The 11,390-nt window shown below is 36.6% G+C and overlaps 2 protein-coding genes across 2 annotated transcripts; one reads left to right on the top strand and one right to left on the bottom strand.

Moving 5' to 3' along the window:
* The first annotated feature begins 783 nt into the window (after positions 1-783).
* Positions 784-1,776, top strand: LOC120144832 (vesicle-associated protein 4-1-like). Its single transcript, XM_039158791.1, has 4 exons — positions 784-902; positions 1,279-1,342; positions 1,469-1,588; positions 1,625-1,776. The coding sequence occupies exons 1-4, from the start codon at positions 856-858 to the stop codon at positions 1,682-1,684; spliced, it is 291 nt and encodes a 96-aa protein (XP_039014722.1). The 5' UTR covers positions 784-855; the 3' UTR covers positions 1,685-1,776.
* Positions 1,777-10,383: 8,607 nt separating this feature from the next.
* LOC120144890 (zinc finger protein SHOOT GRAVITROPISM 5-like) lies at positions 10,384-11,124 on the bottom strand. Its single transcript, XM_039158854.1, has one exon. The coding sequence runs from the start codon at positions 11,089-11,091 to the stop codon at positions 10,456-10,458; it is 636 nt and encodes a 211-aa protein (XP_039014785.1). The 5' UTR covers positions 11,092-11,124; the 3' UTR covers positions 10,384-10,455.
* Positions 11,125-11,390: the final 266 nt, after the last annotated feature.

Below are 11,390 nucleotides of genomic sequence, written 5' to 3'. Positions count from 1 at the left end.
ATTTTATAAATTACTTTTAAGAAAAATAAACATATTTTGATATGTATTTATTTTTTAATATCTAAGAAAAGAGTTGTCTTAAAATACCTAGAAGTCATTTTCTGATATTCTTAAATAAATAAATGTCCTATTTTTATAAATCATATATTAATATATTTTAATTATTTTTAGATAAATGTTTTATCAACATTTATTTATTTATTAATATTAAGAAAATAGTTGTCTTAAAGCAACTAGAAGTCCTTTTCTGATATTTCTAAATAAATAAATATCTTATTTATAAAAATAAAAGTATATATTAATATATTTTCTTAAAATTATAGTAATAAATTTAAATTAAATAGAATTATAAATTAAATATATCTTTGAATTTTTTTCTAATAATAGAGACAATTTATAATTAAAAAAGTACCAATTTTGGGCGTTGTAGGGGTTTTAATCCTTACCTAAACGTAACCAACCACGAATCCCTTTTTATTATTAAAAAGAATGAATTTTTGGTTAAAACGCAGATCAGTTTATCTTTTAATCGATGTTTTCTTAAAAACTCTTTTAAAAGATGATTTTTTAGGTATTCGACCTACCTGACCCAAAAGGCCGATGGCGACTCTCAAATTTATTTTAAAAACCATTTATTCACATTATTTTTCCCGCCAAAATAAATATTTCGTGCCCGGACGAAAACCGGTTACGACAACCGGTAATGCATAATCTTAACTTTTGAGATTGGCAGAATACTGATGATTTGGATTTTAATGAGTTCTTTTCCGACGAGCAGTGTTCAAGTTCGTGGAACCTCCGGAGAATAATGAGAAACCAATAGAAAAAAAAAAGAGCAGGGTTAAGTTCAAGATCATGAGCTTAAAAGTGAAAGGAGATACAGATTATGTCCCAGAACTGGTATATTTGACCTCAACTCTTGATGTTAGCATGATTCGGTGAACCAGCTTTATGATTTCATCATCATTTCATCTTTGTGTTTGTGCAAAATTGAACGAATAAAGCATGTGGTTCGAGCTTAAATATATTCTTGAAGAAATCTAAATACTAATGGAATGTTCATTTGCTGAAACATATGCATCATAAAGTATGAAGCAAGTTATCTCATATATACTTCATCTTCCTTCAGATTGATGTTTGGTATTGTGATTTTGGATGAGGAATAACCGATTAATCACGAAGCGCTCGGCATCGTATGTTTACAGTATTAAATTTTCGTCTAATAGTATTGCCATGCTACACAAATAGTGAAAATGTGTCGTGTAACAATTTGAACAGTGATGAGCAAAGGTATCAGGTTTCAGTTGAGCAGATTGTACTCATAGTTTTTCTGACCCAAAGCGCACTTGTCCGTAAGTAATCCGAACACAATATGGGATGACTTGTTTACTTCTAGTCTTGCCTTTTCTATTTCCCAAAAAACTTCCCTAATTCCTGAATGACCAATGTGTTTTTTTCCCTTTTCAAGGCATTGGAGAAACTTAGACGTCAACTGGACGAGGCCGAGGCTGCACTCGAATCGCACAAAAAGCCTCAAGAAGACACTGGTCCGCGTGTAGTAGGGGAAGGACTCGTTATAAATGAATGGGTGAGGCACTCAATGAATTCAACCCCTGCATTGTAGAAAGAACGACGGGAAAGATACTTGGCTAAGCAGCAGGTCGAAGGTGTTGAACCTACATAGAAGTGCAATTTTTTTCATTGCTTTGGGCATTGGACACTTAGTGAGCTGAAGTTTTCTGTTTTGTGTTGTTGAATTCTTTTCTCATTTGTCACTTGGAGGGTGTTGGGGTGATGTTCGAGGGGAGGGGACTCAAAAAAGTGCTTAAACTTGAGGACTGTCCCCCCAAATTGTTGTAGATATTGTTGAGTTTGACAGGATCATGTTATATTATTTTTATGTTTATGAGTTTCCTTTATTTTTGTGCAGTGCCTCAATTTTAAGGTAGGCTCTCTCCCTCTCCCTGCAGGAAATTTTGCAGCACAGTTTGGAGTTAGAAAACATGGGAAATGAAATTAAACTGCAAGCAAGGAAATTTTAGATGTTATAATAATTAACCACAGTAAATATTGGCGACAAAGATGGCTGAGATCATGAAGTATTAATCATAGCATTATGTTACTGCTGTAATTAAAACTGCTCCTAGTGATAGTGGAAGTAGGGGTGTAAACGAGTCGAGTCGAGTTCGACTCGACTTGAAAACTCTGAAATGGAGCTCGACTCGACTCGACTCGAAAACTCGCGAGCTTAAAATTTTCACGCTCGAATCAAATTCGAAATCCTTAACTGAAGCTCGTGAGCAACTCGAAAAGGCTCGAAATGAAAAAAAATTCTTATAATTAACTCAATTGAAGCCTCAAACTCGAACATGAACTTTAAATACATGAAATCTTACGGTATTTTAAAAAAATCAATACATAAATATTAATATTATTAATAATTTATTTTTTTTAAAAATAAAATCATAATATATTATATTTTCGAGCTGCTCACGAGCTTTTCGAGTCGAATATCGAGTAGCTCGTTTCGGCTCGTTAAGAACTTGAGTCGATTCCATTCGATCCGAGTATTTATCGATCCTTGATAGAGTCGATCTCGAGTAGCTCGCGATCTGTCTCGTCTCATTTACAGCCCTAAGTAAAAGAGAGACGGTGGCAGTAATGATAAGGTTTTAGATTTGGTATTTTTTTTATAGAAATCACTCGTATGGTTAAAAAAATGAAATATTCCATATTATAATAAAGATTTAAAATTATAATAGTAAATTAAACATATAATTTGATGATATTATAAACATATTTAGTAGAGTACACTATCTTGAGGTGAAATTAAGCTACTGGCAGTTAATTACTATAGAATTGTTGACACATTTTATTAATTATAATTTAATAAATTTAACTTTTTAGAAAATAACGACACAATCAATACTTGATTTATGTTTGATAATAGCTTGTATACAATTTGTATATAAATATGGAATTTTAAAATTATTAAGTAAATTAAAAACTAACCAACGGAATTGGTTTAATTAATAAGCAGTTTCAAATCACTTAAGTAAGGTGTCGAAATCGTCTTTCGTATGGCCCCGAAATTGGGCTTCGACTTGGATAATTGGGTTATAGTCGCCACCAACCATTTTAAAAACATATAGATAGGTCGGACACCATCTTACATGATCTGCGTTTCACCAGAAATATATTGAGTTCGGGAGTCGGTTACGGTCAAGGAAGGATTAGCATCCTTGAACCGCCTTTTCGGTACCAATTAATTTGTCGGTTGTCTTAATTTGAGAAAATTAAAATTAAAACTTAGATACCCAATTCGAATAGTTTAACTTGAATTTGTTGAAATTCTTCTTTAAAAAAAAGTCAAAAATGTTAGAAAAAATATATATTGAATAAATATTAAATAAATAATAAAATAATAAATCAAAATGAAGAGAAAGTCACATTCCCTGCAATACTGCCATCGATATTATACTGCAACGGCACTTTGTTCCAAACTTTCTTTGCCTGTAATGCCATCTTTCAACGTTTGGAAATAAATGTTGCAGGATCCACTTGTGAATGGTTCAATGAATGTAACCACACTTTTAAAGCTTTCCCTCCATCGTCAGATAATGCATTTAGCAGCGCCTGCAATTCGGGTTGAACACCTAGTGCGCGACCGATGCAAGCATCTTGGTGTTCAATGAAACTCTCCACCCCTTGGCGTATTTTTGGTAAACCCATCTCTTCTGATTGCTGTGCTTCCTCCTGATATGTTTCTTGATGCCAACCAGATCTCCCAAGGCATGGCACTGGGCAAACGTAGACCCTCTTCTTCACCTCTCGTGTTTCTTCCCTTTTCAGCAGCTTCAATGGAACCTTGTGCCTTCTCCTGTGCATTTGAAGGTTCTGGTCTCTTTGGAACCCTTGGTTGCAGAATGTCACACACATACATGTCTGATTCCAGCAGCGTTTTTGGTGATAAAGCAACCACCTCTACATCCGAATCTGGGGTACCAGCAGACCTTTTTCTTTTCTGAGTGACCCCAATGAGATGATCAGAGGAAGAAGATCGAAACACTGGAACAGTAGTGTTATCCAACATGTTGCAATTTCTTTGAGACTTGGTTAGTATACTTGGCATATATGTTAAGCAAGGTGTGTTCGGCCTTTTTGAGTTTGGTGAAGGTGATCGTGTGGGAGAGAGGTTGGGAGCAGTGGGCTTGAGCAAAGAAATTCAGAAAGAAGTGCATTTATCCATCATTAAAACCAAAAATGGTGGCCCCCCTTTTGTGTTTTTCCTTTGTGCACATCCCCCTTCCTTGATTCCTCCGTTTACTTCATTGGTTTATGAGTACATGGGGCCTTTCCATTTGTAAATGGGGAATTAAAAGGAGTGGGTGGAGAGTGACGATTATGATGCAGACACCCCTTTATCTCCAACTTAAAGTTGGTTTAAATAATAAGCAAGGCACTAATCCAGCTTCCCACTCTCATTTTTGAGAGAAAAAAAAAAACAAACATGTGAGGTTAGTTGAACTGTACGTGAGAGGTGGTGGGTGCGCACGTTCCCGGGAGGTCCACGTTCGGTTGAATTTAGTTGTACTAGCCAGATTTATAGGGATTTAGTAGAATGGTGGGGTTGAATACGGGGTCTACAAAAATAAAAAATAAAAAATATTAATAATAATAATAATAATAAATAATAAATAATATTTTTTTAAACTCGGACAAAAACGGGTGTCTACAGTTGTTCCTCTTTGCACATTCTTATGTTAACAAAGATAGGGCAAAGACGAAAAAGGCAACCAGTTTTTTTTCCGGTTTTCCTTTTTTTGATTTGATTTGGGGGAAGACACTGCTCATAGGTGATGAAAATGTCTGGTCGTCTAGGGGTGATACGATTGTTGTGACAGAGATGACTCCATCGTCATGAAGTAAGGTCAATCTGTTCGGGTATGATACCCTTCGTTGTAAAGTTGGAATCGTATATGGCCCCTTCGTCGTAAAGTTGAGCCTTGGAATTGGATATCCTTCATCGTGAAGTTGAAATCCAATGTAAGTTGCGCTGTTTCGAGGCCAATATCCTTCACTATGAAGTTGAAATCGACTCTGAAACTGGAAAGTTTGTTGACAGACACTCTCTCTTTGAGTTGGGTATCCTCTGTCGTGAAGTTGAAATCCAATCTAGAGATGGATGCTGCTTGTGTGCACGATATCCTTCGTCGTGAAGTTGAAATCATGGATGGCCCCTTCGTCATGAAGTTGAGCCTTTGAATTGGATATCCTTCGTCGTGAAGTTGAAATCCAAATATTTCGAGTCCAATATCCTTCACTGTGAAGTTGAAATTGGCTCTGAATGAAACTGGGAAGCCCCTTCGCTGTGAAGTTGGGCTTTGAATTAGATATCATTTGTCGTGAAGTTGAAATCTAATTTAGAGATGAGCACGATATCCTTCGTCGTGAAGTTGAAATCGTGGATTTGTGGGCACGATATCCTTCGTCGTGGAGTTGAAATCATGGATTTATGGGTACGATATCCTCCGTCATGGAGTTGAAATCGTGGATTTATAGGTACGATATCCTCCGTCGCGGAGTTGAAATCGTGGATGGCCCCTTCATCGTGAAGTTGAGCATTGAATTGGATATCCTTCGTTGTGAGTTGAAATCCAAATATTTCGAGTCCAATATCGTTCGCCGTAAAATTGAAATTGGCTCTAAATAAAACTGGGAAGCCCCTTCGCTGTGAAGTTGAGCTTTGAATTGGATATCCTTCGTCGTGAAGTTGAAATCCAATCTAAAGATGAATGTTGTTAGTGGGCACGATTCCCTTCGTCGTGAAGTTGAAACCGTGGATGGCCACTTCGTTGTGAAGTTGAGCCTTGAATTGGATATCCTTCATCGTGAAGTTGAAATCCAATCTAAGGATGAATGTTGTTTCGAGTCCAATATCCTTCCCCGTGAAGTTGAAATTGGCTCTGAATAAAATTGGGAAGCCCCTTCACCGTGAAGTTGAGCTTTGAATTGGATATCCTTCATCGTGAAGTTGAAATCCAATATAGAGTTGGCACGATATCCTTCATCGTGAAGTTGAAATCGTGGATGGCCCTTTCGTTGTGAAGTTGAACCTTGACTTGAATATCCTTTGTCGTGAAGTTGAAATCCAAGTATTGTATGTTGCTTTGAGTTGGATATCCTTCATTGTGAAGTTGAAATCCAATCTCGAGTAAATTGTCACTTCGAGTTCAATATCCTTCGCTGTGAAGTTGAAATTGACTCTGAACGAGACTCGGAAAGTTGTTTTGTTGTCAGACAGTGACCCCTTCGCTGTGAGGTCGAGCAACCACCATCAACTTTTGAATGTGCTTTTTGAATCGAGTATCTTTCATATTGAAGTTGAAACTTGACTAAAAAGCTGCAAAAATATGTATACTAAAAATGATAAATGTGATGCTCTTAAGTATGTCTAAGATGCATGCAACATGAATTAATTTTGTTTTATCCCTTGGATGGAGCCTCATTTTTGTCTGCTGGTCTTGTCCTTAGAATCGACCATGCCCCATTTTCTTCTTAGGTTATTGGTAATTTCACAAGTTCTATCTGATCACTCAGACTAATTATCTTGTGAAATGCTTGAAATTTGGCATTGTTCGTTATTTCTTCAATAGAGGCAAAATGAGTCTTAGCACCTTCCAAGACCTTTCACATTTGAGATTGTCATGTTTGAAAATGTTTTTTCCTTTCTCTTATTCAGGAGGGGAAAAAGGATATGAAAATAGAAGAATTATGTAAAATATTGCCCCTTAATTCAGGCTCGCAATCAAATCGAATCAAATTATAAACATGAGTTCAAAGAATATTAAATGGATCAATAGTTCTTTTAATGCTTTCAGAGTTATATCTCTTTGACAAATGTTCAAGTGGATGAGTTGGTTTCAGGTTGGCTTCCTATTTTCTAAGGTTTCAACCATCAACAAAAAAATATCATTTTTCCTTGGTCATTGCAACATGCTTTTTCTTTGGCTTGATATTTTACTTGGATGCGGACAAAATGACACAACTAGCATTATCGATTACTAGACCTTCTATTTCAGTTCTCTAAAATCTTCCATTTGTTCAAGTTTTGTAAACTCCTCTAACAAAGGTAGTGTAGAAATATCAGTCTAAAAATGAAATTCTTGAGTGATCGTGTGAATTTGACTATAACAGGTGTTCCTTAACTCCCTTAGTCCATTTTTACAGAAACTCCTTATTTAAATTTGTCATTGTCTGGCTAATTGAATCCATAAAGCCGGGGCATTTAACCAATTACTCTAGAGAGACAGCTTAATATCATTTTATTATAATCACCTTTATCAGGCTAGCTAAATATTATCCATAAAGTCGGGGCGTTTAACCAATTGCTCTAGAGGGAAAACTCAAGCTTTATTGTATAGACATTATAATCACCTTTATCAGGCTTAGCTGAATCTTATCCATAAAGTCGGGGCGTTTAACTAATTGCTTTAGAGGGAAAACTCAAGTTTTATTGTATATATATAATATTATAATATGGGTATATAGATCCAATTTCTTAAGTTTGTCAAGAAGAACCTGTTATAGTCTAGGTGTTTGTTGAAAGTCAAAAATTTCATCTTTAGAATTCAATTTCCAAGCAACTGACCTAGACTAGACTCATCTATGAAGATCATTATCATCATTGAACGTCTTCGATAAAAGTATAGTAATGTCATACACAAGAGATGCCCCATGTTGTCCGCTCCTATGTATACTTAATACCAAGCCTCTTGTTTGTTACCTTATGAAAGGAGAAGGTTATGCCCGTTCTTGTAAGAAAAAGGGTATGGTGTTCGAGTTTGTCTTTCGGGGAAAAATCAAAGGTTATTATCACATCACAATGTCAAAGATCTATAACTCCGATCGTTTACAGAGTTTTTGATTCATTTGATATTCGAAGAATTTCAAGTTTGCAAATTTAATTCAATGCTCAGCACAAATTCATTGAAATGTCCTCATAAAAAGAAATGTGTCAAAGTTAAAAAACAAGTTACAAAAAAAATGTGAGAAGGTTCAAAAAAACAAGTCCAAACAGGACGCTGAAAAATGGAATAAATCCTCATTAGGATGCCTCACTTGCCCAAGGAGCATTCATTTGATTCAAGTCAGACAACCGTGAAATAATCTGGTCAACCAATAAGTCATGGTTCCTAGTGATGGAATCCAAGGTACTTTGCTGATTTTGATTTATTTTCTTCCAGTTGTAATCTTAGCATGTTCTCTTCAAGTTGAACAATCTTTGCTTTCGTTTTCCTTTGCGCGAGTGTCGGGAGGATGAAACGTGTCCGAAGTTTGTGGAGGTACGTCCAGTGTTTGTACCCCTTTGTTTATGAAAATCTTCTGTTAGTTCGTGTGGATGCAATGAAAAAAAGAAGAAAAATTATGCGAAATATGCAAGAATGCATGATGCATAAAATGTTTGAGACATTGATCCAAAAAATGTGTCTGTTATTGTAAATAATCCTTATTGCGGACAAAAGTGGTACGTCTTAAGAGACAAAAAATATTTTAAAAGTATAGACCCCTAACTACTTCTGACAAATTGATTCATCTTCTGTCTTCTTCTGTCACTGGTTGAATACCCTGTCGGACCGTTCTGGCTCCTCTGGCTAAACTATTCAAGTGACGAGCTACTTGCCCCCAAAAAAAGTCTCGAAGGACTACATCTCCGACATCGACTCTCTGTTGAGCTTGTTCCTAACGTAAGTGCCATTGGAGTATTCCATCGATAAGAATTATCTAAAGTTTGCTTCTTGAATTTGTCTATAGTGGTCTCCAGCTTAGCTAGGGTTTAGTTATCTTGTTCTTGTTGTCTTTGAAGGGATTCTCCAGGTCAGTAACCTTCATCTTGTATGACCTGCAAATTTTTGCCAACTCAAAAAGTTGACTTTTGGTGTGCTCAGCATAAATCATAGACCTTTCTGAACTAGACTTTTATGTTTTTCACCTCTTGTATTATAACCCCTTTGTCCATTAATACATATTATTTATGTTTAACGAACACATTTTTGGTGGATCAACACCTCTTTTGAATGATGTAAATGATGAAAAAATGAAAGAAAAAAAACAAAACTGAAGGGAAAAAGTTAGTGAGACAAGGATGAAAAAATGATGAAAAAATGATGAAAATGAAAAGTCTTATCACACATGATATTTACCCTACATGCTTATTATTCCTACCCGGACATGATCTCTATCCCACATGTTAATTTTGAACTAGTCCTAACCGCATACATTTCTAGTTCATATGCTTTGAACAAAAAATAAAGCAGGAAATAAAAACAAAGCATCTTAGGGTTTGCAATGAGGTTTTGGGGTGGGCTCTAATTCCCTGTAGTCTCCCGGTTTAGGTTCTAAAAAGGTACTCGATTTCTCCTTGCTGGTGTCCCCTTGGGCTTTCCAGACCCTTAGTCCTAAGACCACTACAAGCTTATGTGGACTAAGTTAAACTCGATAGAAAACATTCCCTTATGTCTATACGGTGAATAAATTCACACGAAGACATAAGGTATATGAATCCCGAAGGTTACTTGTTAGGCCTGTGCGGAGAATAAATTATCACGAATATGTCACTTTCACCCCCACTTAAAAGGGTTCGGAGCTCAGATATAGAGCCAGAGATAGAAACTTTTCAAAAATCTGAAATCATTGAAAAAACTTCAGTACAACTATTTATTTGAAAAATAATCAAACGTAAATAATTAGAATAGAATAAATAAATTAAAATTTATTATTTTCGCATAAAAAGATAACTGAAAATTAATTCTGGTCTGACTCACTTACCTGTCCCCAGTGGAGTCGCCAAGCTGTCGGAAGCGTCTTTCGGGTGGCCCGAAATTGGGCTTCGACTTGGATAATTGGGTTAGAGTCGCCACCGACCATTTTAAAAACATATAGGTAGGTCGGACACCATCTTACCTGATCTGCGTTTCACCAGAAATATGTCGGGTTCGGGAATCGGTTACGGTCAAAGAATGATTAACACCCTTTAACTGTCCTTTCGGTACCAATTAATTTGTGGTTGTCTTAATTTGCAAAAATTAAAATTAAAATTTAGATACTCGATTCAAATTACTTATCTTTAATTGGTTGAAATTCTTCTAAAAAAGTCAAAAATTCTAGAGAAAAAAATATATATTGAATAAATATTAAATAAATAAAAAAATAAAAAATCAAAATGAAGAGAAAGTGACATTCCCTGCAATACTGCCATCGATATTAGACTGCAACGGCACTTTGATCCAAACTTTCTTTGCTTATAATGCCATCTTTCAACGTTTGGAAATAAATGTTGCAGGATCCACTTGTGTATAGTTCAATGAATGGAACCACACTTTTTAAGCTTTCCCTCCATCGTCAGATAATGCACTTGGCAGCTCCAGTGCAGCGCCTGCAATTCGGGTTGAACACCTAGTGCGCGACCGATGCAAGCATCTTCGTGTTCAATGAAACTCTCCACCCCTTGGCACATTTTTGGCAAACCCGTCTCTTCTGATTGCTGTGCTTCCTCCTGAAATGTTTCTTGATGCCAACCAGATCTCCCAAGGCATGGCAAGGCTCATGGTGCAAGCAGCTCGACTCTGGGCAAACGTAAACCCTCTTCTTCACCTCTCGTGTTTCTTCCCTTTTTAGCAGCTTCAATGGAACCTTGTGCCTTCTCCTGTGCATTTGAAGGTTCTGGTCTCTTTGCAACCCTTGGTTGCAGATGTCACACACATACCTGTCTGATTCCAACAGCGTTTTTGGTGATAAAGCAACCACCTCTACATCCGAATCTGGGGTACCAGCAGGCCTTCTTTTTCTTTTCTGAGTGACCCCATTGAGATGATCATAGGAAGAAGATCGAAACACTGGAACAGTAGTGTTATCCAACATGTTACAATTTCTTTGAGACTTGGTTAGTATACTCGGCATATATGTTAAACAAGGTGTGTTCGGCCTTTTGGAATTTGGTGAAGGTGATCGCGTGGGAGAGAGGTTGGGAGCAGTGGACTTGAGCAAAGAAATTAAGGGGGAGGGGGGGGGGGAATTCAGGAAGAAGTGCATGCATCCATCATTAAAACCAAAAATGGTGGCCCCCTTTTGTGTTTTTCCTTTGTGCCCATCCCCCTTCCTTTATTCCTCCATTTACTTCTTTGGTTTACGAGTACAGGGGCATTTTCATTTGTAAATGGGGGAATTAAAAGGAATGGGTGGAGAGTGACGATTATGATGCAGATAGAAAAAGAAGCAAACATGTGAGGTTAATTGAACTGTACGTGCGAGGTGGTGGGTGCGCACGTTCCCGGAAGGTCCATGTTCGGTTGAATTTAGTTGCATTAGTCAAATTTTTAGGGATTTAGTAG

Source organism: Hibiscus syriacus, unplaced genomic scaffold (genome assembly GCF_006381635.1).
Source record: "Hibiscus syriacus cultivar Baekdansim isolate YM2019G1 unplaced genomic scaffold, ASM638163v2 tig00110890_pilon, whole genome shotgun sequence".
NCBI classification, from domain to species: Eukaryota; Viridiplantae; Streptophyta; class Magnoliopsida; order Malvales; family Malvaceae; genus Hibiscus; species Hibiscus syriacus.
Note: the sequence above shows the minus strand (reverse complement) of the source record. Positions and strands in the feature narration are given on the sequence as shown.